At 37.2% G+C, this 17,960-nt stretch overlaps 1 protein-coding gene across 16 annotated transcripts in view; it reads left to right on the forward strand.

The window, feature by feature from the left end:
• Positions 1-17,960, forward strand: part of TTLL5 (tubulin tyrosine ligase like 5) — a 306,774-nt gene that overhangs the window by 90,930 nt on the left and 197,884 nt on the right. For 11 of the 16 annotated variants that reach the window (XM_060295064.1, XM_060295066.2, XM_060295069.2 and 8 more), the window contains 2 exons: positions 7,195-7,257; positions 12,429-12,467. The exons of 1 other annotated variant lie outside the window; for it this stretch is intronic. In XM_060295064.1, coding sequence (XP_060151047.1) covers positions 7,195-7,257; positions 12,429-12,467 — 102 coding nt within the window. The remainder of the gene's footprint in view (positions 1-7,194; positions 7,258-12,428; positions 12,468-17,960) is intronic. 4 more of the 16 variants (XM_060295070.1, XM_060295067.2, XM_060295076.1 and 1 more) reach the window with 1 other exon arrangement.

Raw genomic sequence — 17,960 nt, forward strand, 5'->3', positions numbered from 1 at the left:
GTTATCTATTTCTACTTGAATGAGCTTTGGTAGTTGGTGTCTTTTAAGGCATCTGTCCATTTCATATATGTTGTATTTATAAGCATAAAATTGTTCATAATATTCACTTATCCTTTTAATATCTATAGAATCTGCAGTGATGTTACTTTTCTCATTTCTGATATTGGTAATTTGATTCTTCTTTTTATCCTATTCAGTCTGGCTAGAGGTTTATCAATTTTATTGATCTTCTAAGACACCCAGTTTTTAGTTTCATTGTTTTCTTTTCTATTTCTGGTACATTGACTTCCCCTCTAATATTTATTATTTCCTTTTTTTAACTTACTGTGGGCTTCATTTGCTCTATATTTTTCCCCTAGTTTCTTTAGGTAGAAGCTGATGTCATTGATTTGAGACCTTTCTTCTTTTCTATATGTGTTTTAAGAGCTATAAATTTCCTATTAAGTACTGTTTTTGCAGCTTCCCATACATTTTGATTGTTGTATTTTCGTTTTTATTCTGTCTTTGGCCTGTGGGTTATTTATAAGTGTGTCATTTAGTTTTAAAATATTTGGGAGTTTTTCTAGAGGTTTTTCTTTCAGTGATTTCCAATTTACTTCTGTTGTACTGAGAACATACTTCGTGTAAGTTGAATATTTTAAAATTTACTGAGACTTGTTTTATGGTTCAGAATTTGATTTATCCTGGTACAATGTAACATGTACATTGAAATATATATATCCTGCTATTGTTGGCTGATGTGTTCTATAAATGTCTATTAGGTCAAGGGATTCGACAGTTTTGTTCAGATATTCTCTATTTTTAGTAATTTTATAATTATCAAGAGTCTGGTGTTGAAATCGCCCATTGTAGTTGTGACCTTGTCAGTTTCTCCTTTTGGTTCTGTCAGTTTTGCTTTTTATGGATTTTGGAACTCTGTTATTAGGTACATCTGCATTAGATTTGTTATGTCTTCTTCATAAATTGACTTCTTTATTGCTATGAAATGTCCCTGTTTATCCTGGATAATGTTCTTTGTCCAGAAGTCTATTTATCTGCTATAATATACCCACTCTAGCTTCCTTTGGTTTTTTTTTTTTTTTAAGTTTAAGGTGTATAGTATAATGATTTGACTTACATCATGAAATGATTATCACAATAAGTTTAGTGAACATCCATCAGTTCATAGAGATACAAAGTTAAATAAATAGAAAAAAGCTAAAAGAAAAACTAAAGAACTCTTAACTTTCATATATAACATATAGAAATGTTGCTTCTGTTTATCATGTTGTACATTACATCCCTGGTACTTATTTATAACTGGAAGCTTGTATCTTTTGACTGACTTCATCCAGTTCCTTCTCCCCTCACCCCTATCCACTCCAGCTTTCTTATGGCTAGTGTTTGCATGCTGTATCTTTTTTCATTGTTTTACTTTTAATCTATCTTGTGTCTTTATAGTTAAAGTAGATTTCTGTCAAAGAAGGAGGTCCTGCCATCTGTGGCAACATGGATGAACCTGCAGGGATAATGCTAAGTGCAATAAACCAGACAGAGAAAAACAAATATTGTATGATTTCACTCATATGTGGAATCTTTTTTTAAAAAAGAAAGTAGGGCTTCCCTGGTGGCGCAGTGGTTGAGAGTCCGCCTGCCGGTGCAGGGGACGCGGGTTCGTGCCCCGGTCCGGGAAGATCCCACATGCCATGGAGCGGCTGGGCCCGTGAGCCATGGCTGCTGAGCCTGCGTGTCCGGAGCCTGTGCTCCGCAACGGGAGAAGCCACAAGAGTGGGAGACCCGCATACCGCAAAAAAAATAAAGAAAGTAGAACTCATAGAAACAAAGAGTAGAATGGTGGTTGCCATGGGCTGGGGCAGGGGAAATGGGAGCTATGGGTCACAGGGTACAAACTTTCAGTTTTAAGATGAATAAATTATGGGGATTTAATGTACAGCATGGTGATATGGTTGAGTTTAGATATGCCAAATTACTATTTGTTTTCCATTTGTCTAATGTGTCCTTTGTTCCCTTTTTATTTTCCCCTGCCGGCTTTGGATTAACTCATTTCTCTTGCCTCTTTGGTTTGCTTTTTTTAAAGTGTGGTTGCTCTAGGGTGACAATATGCATCTTTTACTTACCACAGTGCACCTTAAAATAATGTTATACTATTTCAGGTATAATTTAGAAATTTTACAACCAGTATAATTCGATTTCCCCCTCCTGTCCTTTGGGCTATTATTGTCCTGCATTTTATTTCTATATGTTATAAATCCCATAGTACATTGGTTATTTTTGTGTTGAACAGCTTAGGGAAATTTAAGTATGAGGAAAAGTCTCATAATTACACATTTACTACAATTTCCTCTGTTCTTCCTTCTTTTATGTTGATCAGTTTTTTATCTGGCCTCATTTTCTTCCATCTGGAAAACTTCTTTTAGGATTTATTGTAGTACAATCAATTCTCTCAACTGTTGCTTGTCTGAAAAAGTCTTTCTTATATCAATACTTTCAATTTTTGAAAGATTTTTTTCAGTGGTTGTAGAGTTCTGGGTTGGCACTTTTCTCCCGACACTTTAAAAGTGTTTTGTTATATTTTGACTTGCATTTTTCTCATGAGAAGTGTGCAGTAATTCTGTGTTCTTCTGTGCATAGTGTGTCTCTTTTTCTCTGCCTGCTTTTTAAAATTTTTTTAACATCTTTATTAGAGTACAGTTGCTTTACATTGTTATGTTAGTTTCTGCTGTATAACAAAGTGAATCAGCTATACATATATCCCCACATCTCCTCCCTCTTGTGTCTCCCTCCCACCCTCCCTATCCCACCCCTCTAGGTGGTCACAAAGCACTGATCTGATCTCCCTGTGCTATGCAGCTGCTTCCCACTAGCTATCTGTTTTACATTTGGTAGTATATATATGTCAGTGCCACTCTCTCAGTTCTTTCCAGCTTATCCTTCCTTCTCCCTGTGTCCTCAAGTGAATTCTCTACATCTGCATCTTTATTCCTGTCCTGCCCCTAGGTTCTTCAGAACGACTTTTTTTTTTTTTTTTAAGATTCCATATATACAGTATTATACAGTATATACAGTTAGTATACAGTATTTGTTTTTCTCTTTCTGACTTACTTCACTCTGTATGACAGACTCTAGGTCCGTCCACCTCACTACAAATAACTCAATTTTGTTTCTTTTTATGTATCAGCCTGCTTTTAAGATTATTTCTTTATGACTGATTTTCAATAGTGTGATTATGAGGTATGCCTTGGTATCACTTTCTTCTTGTTTCTTCTACTTGGGATTTGTTGAGCTTCTTGGTCTGTGGGCTTATAGTTTTCATCAAATTTGGAAAACTTTTGGCCATTATTTCTTCAAATTTTTTTTCCATTTCCCTCCTCTCCTTTTGGTACTCTGGTTACATGTTAAATTGGTTGATGTTGTACTATAAGTCTGGCTCTGTTCATTTTTTTATACTTTTTCTTTCTTCGTTTTGGATGGGTTTCTGTTTCTCTGTGTTTGTCAGTTTAGTCATCTTTTTGTCTGCAGTGTTAAATCTATTAATTCTATCCAATTAAATGTTCATGTCAGATATTTTACTTTTCATCTTTACAACTCCCATCTATTTCTCTTTATATCCTCTTTTTCTCTTTTTTTACAATTATTTTCAGGATTTCCTTTAGATTCTTGTGCATATATTGTGTTTATAGTAGCTGTTTTAAAATCTGGTTCTATTATCTCTATTGTTTCTAAGTCTGTTTCTATTGACTGATTTTCCTCTTGTTAATGAGTTATATTTTTCCTGTTTCTTCACATGTACAGTGATTTTTTTTAATTAGATGTTTTAATTGGACATTGTAAATGTTGTATTGTTGTGTTCGGATTTTATTGCTTCTGTAAAGCCCATCGAAAGTTTTTTTTGTGGCCATACACTTAAGTTACTTGTAGATCAGCTCAATCTTTTTCAGCCTCATTTAAAAGCATTTGTATGGTTTGTTTAGAATAGCTTTTTGTTTAGGTGTAGGATAGTTCCACTACTGAAGACTCTTTTGGGGTGTCTATTAAATGACCCCCATATTCAATGAGATCTCTCCATTCTGGCTGGTGGGAACTCAATCAATTGGCAGCCCTGTGTGAACTCTGGAAAGTATTCAGCTTACACTTTCTCCTTAATGTTCTTTATCCTGACAGTTGCTCCTTGCACAGCCTTGTGGACTTTCACCCTATGCCTGAGTAGATCTGTATTCACCCAAAGACTCAAAGGGTCCCTTGTGATGACTTTTTTGATTTCCTCTTATGCGTAGCTTCTTCCTCTCCAGGACATAGCTTTGAAAATTTTAGCACTTCCTAGAACTTTGATCTCTGTCTTCTCAACACAGAGACTCTTGGGTTCTACTTGAATTCCTTCTTTTTCTGCACTGTCTGGAATTGCATCTAGGTGGGAAGGTGGAGCAATCAGAGGGCTCCCTTTATTTATTTCCCCCTTTCAGTTATCACAGTCCTGCACTGCCAGTTGTTTCATGTCTGGAAACAGTTGTTTCATGTATTTTGTGCACTTTTCTAGCTGTTTATGGTGAAAGGGCAGGTCCTATAGCAGTTATCATATCATATGTAGAAACAGAATTCTGTTGATAAGTTTGTATTGCTTTTGAACTTCTTCTAAAAAACAGTATGTATTCTTCCTTTTTCATTCAGTATTATATTACTAGGGTTCATTTTGTTACATGTAGCTAGAATTCATTCTTTTTCAGTTTATTTTATTCTTCTGTGTGTTTATACTGCTGTTAAATTTCCCATTCTCTTGTTGATGGTATTCGACTTCTTTCTGGTCTTCTGCTGTTAAAGACTGCTGTGCTCTGAATATGCTTATATGTGTCTCCTAGGTATATATCTAGGGCTGGAATATATCTAGGGCCCTAAGATATGTGAATGTTCAACTTTAAAATATAATGCTAAAAAAAAAGTAATGCTAAATTGTTTTCCAAAGTGACTATATAAATTTATACTCCTGTTAGCAGTGCCTAGGATATCCCGTTGATCAGTATCTTCTCTAACACGTGGTACTGTCAACTTCTTAATTTTTGTCAAAATACTGAGTGTAATATGATATCTTATTTTGGTCTTGATTTGCATTTCTCTGATTACTAGTAAGATTGTACTTCATTATGGGGAACACATTTTTCTTCCTCTGGTGACTGGCTTCTGGTTGGGACATTAGTGGTTCTAAGTAGAGCCAAAACTTAGAGGAATAAAAGAAAGAACTAGTTCTTGTCTGTTTTGTTTTGAAAACCCAGCTGTTCATAGAGAAATCTTTTTATCTTGCAAAATATTCTATCCATGTAGTTTAGTTACACCTTATAAAGACCCAGGAATTCAACAAAAAGATATTGCTTGGCTTTTCAAAATTAGACTTTTATCTTTTGATACGTTTTTGAAGAGGTTGAATATTTGCAATTACTAGACAACATATCTTTTAATTAATGAAAGTGGAATCCTCTTAAGTTTTCAAGAGGCAGGACCCTAATTTGAGTACCTTTTTCTAAGGAACCAATCACAGATAATGTTGGGGTTTCTTAGGGAGTCCAGTAATGATGCCTTCCTTTCCTGGTTTGGTTTTGAACCAGTTGAGATGACAAAGACTAAGATAGATGCAGGCCAAAATATCACTTTCCGTACTCCACACTGATAAAGTCTAGGTTGGGAGACTTGATTATATCTATCTGCAAGTTAATGCACTTTCTGTTGACCCTCAGAATTGGACAGATTTACATACCCATTTTTAGGCAAGGTTGGTCTGAGCTGTGCATCAGGAATACCTGACCCTGTAGGAGCACCAGAGGATATGTGCTTCCTAAGGAGAGATTATCTCCCCAGAGAAAGAAGGGAGAGGCTTGTTGAATTTTTCCTAAATTACCAACCTGGTAAATCACTCCACCTCTCCCGGGACCTTTGAGAAAAGTGGAAGAGAACACCAAGACTTTTAAACTAACTGAGTTATTTTCATGTAGTGTGGGAAAGATGTATTTATCTGCTAACAAATATGTCTTTTTAATTAATATATATTTATTGAGTATCAACAAGTAACTAGCACTATGCTTGGTGCTTTGGAGTAACAAATATTAGATGGGGTCCCAGTCCTTTGAGAGTTAACAGTACTGATGATGGAGAAATTACTTATACATGTAATAAAAATAGCTCATATTTGTATAGGTCTTTGTAATTATGATGTACTTTATACACATTATTGTTATTCCTATTGTAATGATAAGGAAAATAAGCCTCAGTAAAGTAATGTGACTTATCCATGATCACACAGTGGGACTTGATTCAGGTATTTTAACTCCAGATCCTGCTTTTCCCCGCTGCATCATGCTGCTTTCCGAGAAGAGAAATTTTACTCTATGAGGCAGCGTTTGACAAGTCCCTTAGGCATACAGTGAAGGCAGAGGTAGGAGGCCGGGACAAGGGCACCTCTGTAGACTTGGAGCAGTCATATCAGGGAAGGCTTCATGCAGCACAGTGGACTTGAGCTGCTTCTTGAAGGGTAGATTATGGATAAGTAGAGAGGGTGTGAGGAGAAGGTGTCCAGACAGAGGCAAAAGGACCAGTGGGAGGTGTGGTGTGAGAGGGTTATAAGGAGACTTGTCTGACTGTACTTTAGGACCCACGTTGGGTCTCTGTGTGGAGAAAGGGTGAATGAATTGATGGTATAGATGACCCAACTTTTGAAACCTTGTAAGAGACAGTATATGCCTCCTGCAGTTGGCATCAAGGAGCCATTGAAAGCTTTTGAGAAATAAGATGATTGAAACAATCTGTCAACATTTTCATGCCCTTTATGCACCTCCCATTCCCAGCTTCATTTGACCTCTTTTCTAGCTATACGTGATTTTTGGTGGTGGTTTTATTTTTGTCTTTCAGTTGTATTCTCTGAATTTAGTATATCAGCTTTTATTAGTCCAAGAATTCCTGACTTTTCTTTCTTTTTATTTTCTAATTTAAGTCCTCTTTATTCTTTTCATTTTATTGTATTTTCTGCTATTCTAGTATTTTATAATATGATTTGAGCAACTATCTCCTCCTTTGTCACTTTAGAGACTATATATTTTTAGAAACAGTATATAAATAACCTGTCACTCTTGTGCTTGATTCATGTTTTTATTTCTGTATTTTCCCCTTCAGCTAAGCTTTAAGAAATAACCAGTTCCTCTCTTTGTCTTTCAGGTCCTACCTTGAACACAAGACCTCCATGAACTATATGCTGGCGACACGTCTCTTCCAGGACAGGTGGAGATTTGCTAATCTTATAAATTTAGTAGGACTAGGTCACAAAATTAAGAGAAAGTACGTGCAAAAGAAGAAAAGAGGCCTTATAAAAGTCTTCAGTAATATCTGATAGAAAGAGCCTTACGGAAAACACAATATAAAACCTCATTTTTTCAGAATTCGTTAACTCTCAGCACTTTGTAATATTTCCAGATGCTACAAAATTAAACCGTAAAGATCTTTAAGCAATCTTAACACATACCCTAAAACTTGTCCTTCTTAAAGGACGGACTTTACTCAGTGCCTTTTTACTTTCAGACGCAATTTTAACAGACATGATTATCTGTTTTTCTAGACTAGACGAGATTAGAAGGATCAGATTAGAAAAGGTGGAGGGGTGGTAATTCACAAAATAAATACAGTGAGAGTTGTAAGAAATGACAACTGATAACCTCAATACAAGGGAAAATAGGGGAGAAATGATGGAAAGCAGACATTGGAATTCAACTAGCACAGCAGTCAGGGACTGCTTAGTCCCACATACTTTTGTTGCCCCTGAGACATAACTGCATTACAGTACAGTTCAGTAATTGACTAACAAGGAACCTTAGTTATTTAAAGAAATCTGCATTATTTTCAAGGTATGTGTGCTTTTTTTGTGGGATTCTTAAAAATAGATACCCAGATTCCAGCCATTTCTTGTAATTTCATTATCCACTCTCAAGATCTATATGGGATTTCCAGTTTCTCTCTGTAAATTTGTGGTTATTACCATTGAGTAATTACACTGTGTAGCTTCTAACGAAAGAGATCTTGAGATTTACTTGGAAGACATAGAAGCTCAATTCTTTATATATAACCTGGTCCCAGTGCCCCACCCCCTACCTCCTCCCTGGAAGATTTTACAAGGCTTCTTTATCTTTACTTTTCAGACATTATACCGAGGTGTGTTCTGGCGTGTTACTTTTCATTATTTTGCTTTTGCAGTGGATGAATCCTTTCAGTCTGGAGATTTAAGTCTATTAACTGTGGGAAATATTCCCCTTATCCTGTCTTTCCTCTCCTTGTGGAACTTCTGTTAGATGAAATTTGGATCTTTTGCTCTATCCTCTGTATTTCTTTACCTTTTTCTCATACTTTTGATCTCATTGTCTCTTAGCTTTAAATTCTTGGAGATTTCTTGAACTTTGTCTTCTAAAATTCTCAATTGATCTTCAGCCTTACCTATTTTGTTACTCAGTACCAGCACAGAAGAGGATTGTTTGATCTACTTTTTTTTATTTTGGCAAGTATGATTTTAACATCCAAGAACTATTTTTGCTTTCTGACTAGTTTTCATAGTTTATGGATATAATATTAAATTTGTTCTGGTACCAATTCCAATGTGGAGGAGGTAGGGTGTTTCCCGTACAGCACCAAGCAGTTGCACCCTTCTGTTGTCCGAGAATTCACTTCAATTCTGTTACTGTCTACCTGGAGATTAGCATCAGATTCCACAGTTTAAGCGTTCAGTCCTACAAGATTCCACCCCCATAACTTCAGATGCTCGTCACAGGCCCAGGTTGTTACCTTTACTTCTACCTACTGGCTGTCTATCAGAGCTTCCCACGACCCCTTCCTTGGGTGCTACTAATTTGCTAGAGCGGCTCACAGAACTCAGAAAAACATTTAACTCATTAGATCACCAGTTTATTATAAAAGGATATAACTCATGAACAACCGGATGGAAAAGACGCACAGGGCAAGGTATAGGGAAAGGGTACGGAGCTTCATGCCCTCTCCAGGTACACCATTCTCCCCACATTACCAACCCGGAAGCTCTCTGAACCCCATACTCCTGGGTTTTTATGGAGGCCCCCTTACATGAGCACGATTGATTAAATCATCAACCATTGGTAATTGAACTCTATCTCTAGCCCCTCTCCCCTCCCAGGAGCTCAGGGGGATGGGACTGAAAGTTTCAACCCTCTCATCACAGGGTTGGTTCCTCTGGTGACCAGCCCTCCATCCTTAGCTGATCCAAGGGCTTTCTGAAAGTCACCTCATTAGCATGACAAAAAACTCCTCTACCACTCATCACTTAAACATTTCAAGGGTTTTAGGAGCTCTGTGCCAGAAACAGGGATGAAGACCAAATATAGGTTTCTCACTATAAATCACAGTATTACAAATATCTTTTTACATCTCTCTGACTATCATAATTACTTTATTTAAAGTTCCTTTCTATTTTTTGCACTATGTTTAATTCTTCTGGATTACTTCTATTTGTTCATCTCATTCATAGTTTATGCTATTATATTTCCTGAAATATCTGGTGATTTTTGATTGTCCAGTCATATTTATAAGTAATGGACTGTTTGCTTAGGATTGGTAGTTTGCATGAGTTTCCTCAAAGGTTGTGTCAGTCTGTTTCTGAACTGACATGGACTCTATGCTTGAGGCTAGATCTTTCTGCAGTTGATCTTCCCATGAGGTAGAAGGAAGGTGGAACAGGCAATCTGGGAACCACCACCAAAATTAGGAAGCATTCTTTTAGGGGGGAGCATAGCAATTAAAAAGATTTGAGATGTAATGACATATGTGCTTCTCTATTAACACATTCAATGATGTGTTAATAGCAGTGGGTCTAATAACTACCATAATTTAAAAAGTGTGATAAGTGTTGGCAATATTTTGTGACCCTGGAACAGCTCTAAAGTAATATGAAAAAACGTGTTATTTCTTTTGGTAGCAAAACCCCACTTATATAAAGACACAGACGTAGAGAATGGACTTGAGGACCTGGGGAGGGGGAAGGGTAAGCTGGGACAAAGTGAGAGAGTGGCATGGACATATATACACTACCAAAGGTAAAATAGATAGCTAGTGGGAAGCAGCCGCATAGCACAGGGAGATCAGCTCAGTGCTTTGTGACCACCTAGAGGGGTGGGATAGGGAGGGTGGGAGGGAGGGAGACGCAAGAGGGAAGAGATAAGGGGACATATGTATATGTATAACTGATTCACTTTGTAATAAAGCAGAAACTAACACACCATTGTAAAGCAATTATACGCCAATAAAGATGTTAAAAAAAATCGCACTTATACTACTGTGGATGGTCCCCTACATGTATATGATGCTAAACTTCAGATAGAGGATTAATCTTTTTTCCCATCCAAATTGGTGCCTTCCCTGACTTCTCTCTTAAGGCTGCAGTAACAACTCCTGCTTGTAAAGCATTCTAAAAACTTTGATTCAAAAAACATGAATTTCCCTGTTTAGCAAAGAAAGGCCCTCCTGATTTGCTCTTGCCTATCTTTTTAGCCTAATCTCCGCTTTTCAATACCAACCCATGGCCAATCAGACCGTATCTACTGCTCTTTCATGGCTCTTTATCCTCACATTCCCTTGGAATTCCCATACATTCCCTTGGAGTGGCCTTCAGTTTATCCTGAATTCTTATTCTAGCCATGGCCTTCATCTTCTTACCTAGACTAGAAGGAAGTTCTCCCCGCCCTTCTTATCCCTCCTTCTGATTTAGATTCCCATATTGTACATATTGTATTATAATTGTCTGTTTACTAACTACTCTGTCTAGTTTCAAGTTGGCTTTAAAGAGTAGGTACTTTGTTATGTTCATCTTTGTCAGTATCAAGAACCTACCACGTGGTAGGCACACACACACAAACATGCCTTAAAAAAATGAAATTGTGTTTGTTGCAAGCTCTAACATCCTCCATTAAATCTGTTCTCTTCAACCTGAACGGATGTGTTCTCTCTTGCAAATCCTGTTGCGTTACTGTCAGAACTACTTTCAAGCTAATTCTCTAATCATTTCATTTCATAATTGGTTCATTTTGTCTGCCTTCTCTGCCCTCCCCGACTCATCCCCCACTTACCCACCCTGCCCTGGCAAACAGTGTCATACCTACTGTCTCACAGCATGACAGTAATTTTAACCCTGGCTGCATGTTAGTAACACCATATTTGTGCCCTAGCCCTTCCCAGACTGAAGTCTTGTACTTACTAAAAGCTGCTCAGGTGATTATAATGTGAAGCCATGATTGCGAATTACTGGTGCAAACCATTATCTGATAAAAAAGTTAAAACAATAAAAGTTAAAATAATTTCTGATAATAAGTTGACAGTATTAGGACACTGGCACAGATAGAAGACACGGGAAGGAAAAGATAAAATGTTTCGGTGGAGACAAATTTTTCACTTGATTTTTCTATAGATAGAAGATCTTGGTATTGATTGCATCCATCTCCTTTTTAATAAACCAATATCATAGGTTACATGTTGTATGATTCCATTTATATAACAATTTTGAAAGGATAAAATTTTAGAATGGAGAACAGATTAAAGGAAGCCAGAGGTTAGGTTATAAAAGGGCAACATAGGGGGTCCTTATGGTGATAGGATTGTTCAGTATCTTGTCTGTGGATACATGAACCTACACAGTGATAAAATTATACAGAACTAAGTACACACACTCACAAATGAGTACAAATAAAACTGGGGAAATGTTTTTAAAAAAAGAGAGGATCAAGTGAAAGGAATTTGAATGAAAAACAAAAGCCAGTTTAAACCTGAATGGTACTTACTTCCTGTGGTTAGACCCCAACTCTAGTTAGAGACAATGAAGAACATCTCTTTTTTAAAGAGATTTTTTTAATTATGGAAAATCTATTTCTCATGAGCATCTTTTTTGAACCCCATGAGAATTGAGATTGGCTTCTTTCCCTAATACAGTTCAGTGCAAGTAGAAAGAACACTGGAGTCTGAGATCAAAGTTAATAGGTTCAACATTAAACCCTTTAAAGCTCTGACATTGGGCATGTCACAAAATGGTCTTATCCTGCTCCTTTTTATAAACGGGGCTCAACAGTTGTTGTGAAGAATAAGTGTGATTAGATTTGTGGCGAGATACACAAATGCAAGTAATTGTTAGAAATTTCCTCTAGAATTCATTTGTCCTCTTCCTTTTGTTTTTTATTGATCCTCCCTAAAGGTTATGGTACTCTGTTCTTTTCTGAGCATGTTCTCAGTTCATCTGTCTGCTTCTACCCCAAGATGCCTTCCCTGGCATAATTCTATGTTGAATTTCTGTAGTACAAATCTCAGAAGTGTGTGTGTGTGTGTGTGTGAACTCAGGAGAGAATGAGTATCTGTGTAGTGCTCTAACCCACTTGTCCTTTCTAATTCTGTAGGGGAAACCCAAGAAGAAGCTTATTGACAGGAAGAACACGGTAACTGATTTTTGAAAGTTGAGAAGTTCTTTCTATGTGCATAATATGTGACCATACACAGGCTAAGCATGATACTTTATATAACCATTTCAGTTCGACTCAGCTTAAATAGTAACATAAAAATGTTTTCTATTGAAGCACTATTCTGTGGCAACTTTTTACAAACTAAGTTTGGGATTTATAATTTTATAACTACAATATGTCATTTCAGTGATAATAATAGTATTCTTGTTTGGCTATGTGAGAGAGCCCAAAGTATTAATGAGATTTCAAGACCTGTCTCATGCTAAATTCAAAGAAAAGGTTATGTTTTGGCCTTGACATACCTGGGGCATACAGCTTTGCACCTTATGGGACTGACCAGAGTTGCTTCCACTTTGCCTTGGAACTAAAAGTGTGAAAAATACCTGTGGCTCTTAATTTTGGCAGAGGAGAGAAAGGTCTTAGAAGAACCGCTGGGATGGCCTTGCGCAACTGAAGACTGCAACTAGAACAAAAACTCTTAACCCTAATTACACATCTTCTGGTTTGAGAGATTATGTAAATCCCCTTTGTGCTATTTCTCTGTACAAAGCAAAATGACAATAAGAAAGAAACCTCCTATAGCTAGCTTTTTGTTTTACATTTAAAAATTAAGATAAGGGGGGCTTCCCTGGTGGCACAGTGGTTGAGAGTCCACCTGCCAATGCAGGGGACACGAGTTCGTGCCCCGGTGCGGAAAGATCCCACGTGCCGCGGAGCGGCTAGGCCCGTGAGCCATGGCTGCTGAGCCTGCACGTCCGTAGCCTGTGCTCCGCAACGGGAGAGGCCACGAGAGTAAGAGGCCCGCGTACCGCAAAAAATAAATAAATAAAATAAAAATTAAGATAAGGGCTTCCCTGGTGGTGCAGTGGTTGAGGGTCCACCTGCCAATGCAGGGGGCACGGGTTCGTGCCCCAGTCCGGGAAGATCCCACATGCAGCGGAGCGGCTAGGCCCGTGAGCTATGGCCGCTGAGCCTGCACGTCCGGAGCCTGTGCTCCGCAACAGGAGAGGCCACAACAGTGAGAGGCCCGCGTACCGCAAAAAAAAAAAAAGATAAACTTGGTTTTCGCTTCCAAATCTTTTGAAGCATAAATCTAATCCTTATTTAAAGAAGGAAAATATGATTGCCATTTAGTGTAGGGAAAACTGAGAGAAATCAAGTTTTGTAGCTTGTTTCCAAATGAAAGTCATGCTTAGTTTATAGATTTTCTCCAGTTACTAGTCAAGGAATATACTTCCTAGAGTATACTACTATCAATTTGGAAATTAGAAAAAAATACTTAAACAACCAGAATATTTAAAGATCAGTGGGTTTTGTCCTTTCTTTAGGACAATTTATATTGCCATCATTATGGGTTTTCTGGTGGTATAGAGGTATAAGCAAATAAAAGGTGGCATATAACAAACCTTATGCTGGAGCATGAAACAAGTCTTAATACGTTTGAAACGATTAAAATCATACAGAGTGTGTCCTTTGACTACAATGATATTAGAAATCAATAACAAATATTTGGGAATTAAACAACACGCTTCTAAATAATACATGGATCAAGGAAGAAATCATAAGGAAAATTCAAAACATTTTGAACTGAACAATAATAAAAATATAACATTAAAATGTGTGGGATGCAGCTAAAGTACTGTTTGGTGGTGGTGTGTGATGGGTGTGACTTATAGCTTTATTTTTATTTATTTATTTTTTAAACATCTTTATTGGAGTATAATTGCTTTACAGTGGTGTGTTAGTTTCTGCTTTATAACAAAGTGAATCAGTTATACATATACATATGTTCCCATATCTCTTCCCTCTTGTGTCTCCCTCCCTCCCACCCTCCCCATCTCACCTCTCTAGGTGGTCACAAACCACCTAGCTGATCTCTCTGTGCTATGCGGCGGCTTCCCACTAGCTATCTATTTTATGTTTGGTAGTGTATATATGTCCATGCCACTCTCTCACTTTGTCACAGCTTACCCTTCCCCCTCCCCATATCCTCAAGTCCATTCTCTAGTAGGTCTGTGTCTTTATTCCCGTCTTACCCCTACGTTCTTCATGACTTTTTTTTTCTTAGATTCCATATATATGTGTTAGCATACGGTATTTGTTTTTCTCTTTCTGACTTACTGCACTCTGTATGACAGACTCTAGGTCCATCCACCTCACTACAAATATCTGAATTTCGTTTCTTTTTATGGCTGTGTTATATTCCATTGTATATATGTGCCACATCTTCTTTATCCATTCATCCGATGATGGACACTTAGGTTGCTTCCATGTCCTGGCTATTGTAAATAGAGCTGCAATACTTAATCAGAATATTGAATTTGTAATCAAAAACTTTCCTACAAAGCAAACTCCAGGTAGTTTCACTGGTGAATTGTATCAACATTTGAGGAAGAATATACACCAGTCTTACGCAAACTCTTTCAAAACCATAGGCAAGGATACTTCCCAATTCATTTTATGATGCCAGAAAAGTATGACATGAAAACCTGACAAAGACATTTTAAAAAATTATAGGCTAATATCTACATGAACATAGATACAGAATTTCTTAAAAGAATATTAGCAAATAGAATCCATCAGTATATGAAAAGGATAATACAGATGACTAAAGTGAGATTTTCCCCAGTAATGCAAGGTTGATTTAACATTTGAAAATTAGTCAATATAATTCACCATGTTAAATAAAGGGGAAAAAACCAGATCATCATTTTATTGCTGAAAAAAAAAAAAGAAAAACCCATGTGTGTTAAATTGATGAAATTCACCACATGTTTATGAGAAAAACTCTTACACATCAGGCATAGAAGAGAAATTCTTCAGTCTGATAAAGGCCTTCTATGAAAAACCTACTTCTAACGTCATACTGACATAATGAGGGTTACCCTATGATTAGTGATAAGGCAAGATGTCTGCTTTCACCACTTGTATTCCCTTTATACTAGAGGTCCTAAGCAGTACAATAAAGCAAGGGGAAGAAAAAGAAGTAAAAGGCATACAGATTAGAAAGGAAGAGGTTAAATATCTTTACTCTTAGATGACATGATCAGGTTAGTAGAAAGTTATAAGGCATACACAGAATAACTACAAGAACATTCAAGTGCACTTAGCAAGGTCTTGGGATACAAGGTCAATATACTAATATCTGTTGTTTTTTTAGTATACTAGCAGTAAATGGAAAATGAAATTTAAAATTCCATTTATAATAGCTTTTGAAAATATGAAATTCTTAGGGGTAAATTTAACAAAATATGCTCAATACCTATATATTAAAAGCTCCTAAATATTACTTAAAGAGGACTTCCCTGGTGGCAGAGTGGTTAAGAATCCACCTGCCAATGCAGGGGACACAGGTTCGAGCCCTGGTCCGGGAAGATCCCACATGCCGCGGAGCAGCTAAGTCCGTGCGCCACAGTTACTGAGCCCGCACTCTGGAGCCCACACGCCACAACTACTGAAGCCCGTGCACCTAGAGCCCGTGCTCTGCAACAAGAGAAGCCACCGCGATGAGAAGCCTGTGCACCGCAGCAAAGAGTAGCCCCCACTCGCTGCAACTAGAGAAAGCCTGCACACAGCAATGAAGACCCAATGCAATTTAATAAATAAATTAAGAGATTAAAGAAGATCTAAATAAGTGCAGAGATATGTCATTTTCATGGATTAGAAGACTTAATATTGTAAGTATTCATTCTCCCCAAATTGATCTAAAGAATATTCTAGTAGATTTTTTTGTAGAAATTGACCTTTTTTTTTCAATGTATATGAAAATGCAAAGAGCTTAGAATATCCAAAGTAATCTTGAAGAAGACCTAGAGTACCTAGAAGAAGAAATATTATAACACTATAGTAATCAAAACTGTTGCAAATTGATCAATGGAACAGAATAAAGAGCCCAGAAATAGGCCTGCATGACTTTAAACAAAAGGCCTAAAGTAATCCAATGGGGAAAGGAAACTTTAATAAATGGGGCTGGAACTGAATATTATATTTTAAAAAGTGAACTTCAACCTCTGTCTCCCACAAAAATTAGAGGTGATTCATAGACATAAACGTAAAAGCTATTAGTCTAAAACTTTGTAAGGAAAATATCTTTGTGACTTTGGGCTTGGCAAAAGTTTTTAGACATGACACAGTAAGTAATCAGCAAAAATGAAAAAATGATAAGTTTGATTTCCTCAAAATTAAATATTTTTGTTATAAAGACACTATTAAGAAAATTACTAGACAAGCCATAGACTGAGTGAAGATATTCATCAAACATATCTATCAAAGGACTTGTATATAGAAAATATAACAAACTCCTACAACTAAATAATTATAAGACAATCAGCCCAGTTACAAATGGGTGAAATGCTTGGACATTTTAAAAGGAAGATATATGAATAACCAATATACTAATGAAAATGTGCTTTACAGCCTTTGTTATAAGAGAATTGCAAATTAAAATCATGAGATACCACTAAACATCCAGCAGAATGGCTAAAATTGTATCAAATCATTACATTGTACACTTTAAATACCGTATAATTTTATTTGTCAATTATACCTCAATAAAATGGAAAAAAATGGCTGACAACATCAAATAGTGAGGATGTGGAGCTCATGGAGCTCTGATAAATTGTCGCTGGCAGCATAAACTGGTACAGGCACTTTAATACTTTTTTTTTTTTTTTTTTTTTTTTTTTTTTTTTTTTTGCGGTACGCGGGCCTCTCACTGTTGTGGCCTCTCCCGTTGCGGAGCACAGGCTCCGGACGCGCAGGCTCAGCGGCCATGGCTCACGGGCCCAGCCTTTCCGCGGCATGTGGGATCTTCCCGGACCGGGGCCCGAACCCACGTCCCCTGCATCGGCAGGCGGACTCTCAACCACTGCGCCACCAGGGAAGCCCGGTACAGGCACTTTAGAGTCTGGCAGTTTGTTAGCCTAGAAAATTCCACTCTGAGATCTTTACTCAGAAGAAATGAAAAGCATAACCACAAAATGACTTGTACAAAAATGGTCATAGCAGCTTCATTCATAATATTCCAAAACTAGAAGCAGCTTTGGTGTCCAACAATAGGGGAATAGGTGAACTGTGGATTATTCATACACTGGACTAATCCTCATCAAAAAAAAGGATCCACACTGATACTCACAACATGGATCAATCTCAAAAACATGCTGAATGAAAGACAACACAAAAGGGTTCATACTATACTATTCCATCTTTATGAAGTTCTAGGACCGGCAAACCTAACATGTGATGCAAAAATTCAGAACGGTTTCCTTTGGGAGTATGAGGGAGAGATTTACTGGGAAGGGGCATGAGAACTTTCTGAGGGGATAGCAATGTTAGAGTTTGGGTCATATAGCTCTAGGTCTCATCAGATGGACATATGGACATTTAATATTTGGATGTTTCACTGTGTGTCATTTTTAGCTCCCCCCGCCCCCCCCAAAAAAAAAGAAAAGAGAAAAAACTTTCAAAGCC

The sequence above is a fragment of the Globicephala melas genome, chromosome 2 (assembly GCF_963455315.2).
Source record: "Globicephala melas chromosome 2, mGloMel1.2, whole genome shotgun sequence".
NCBI classification, from domain to species: Eukaryota; Metazoa; Chordata; class Mammalia; order Artiodactyla; family Delphinidae; genus Globicephala; species Globicephala melas.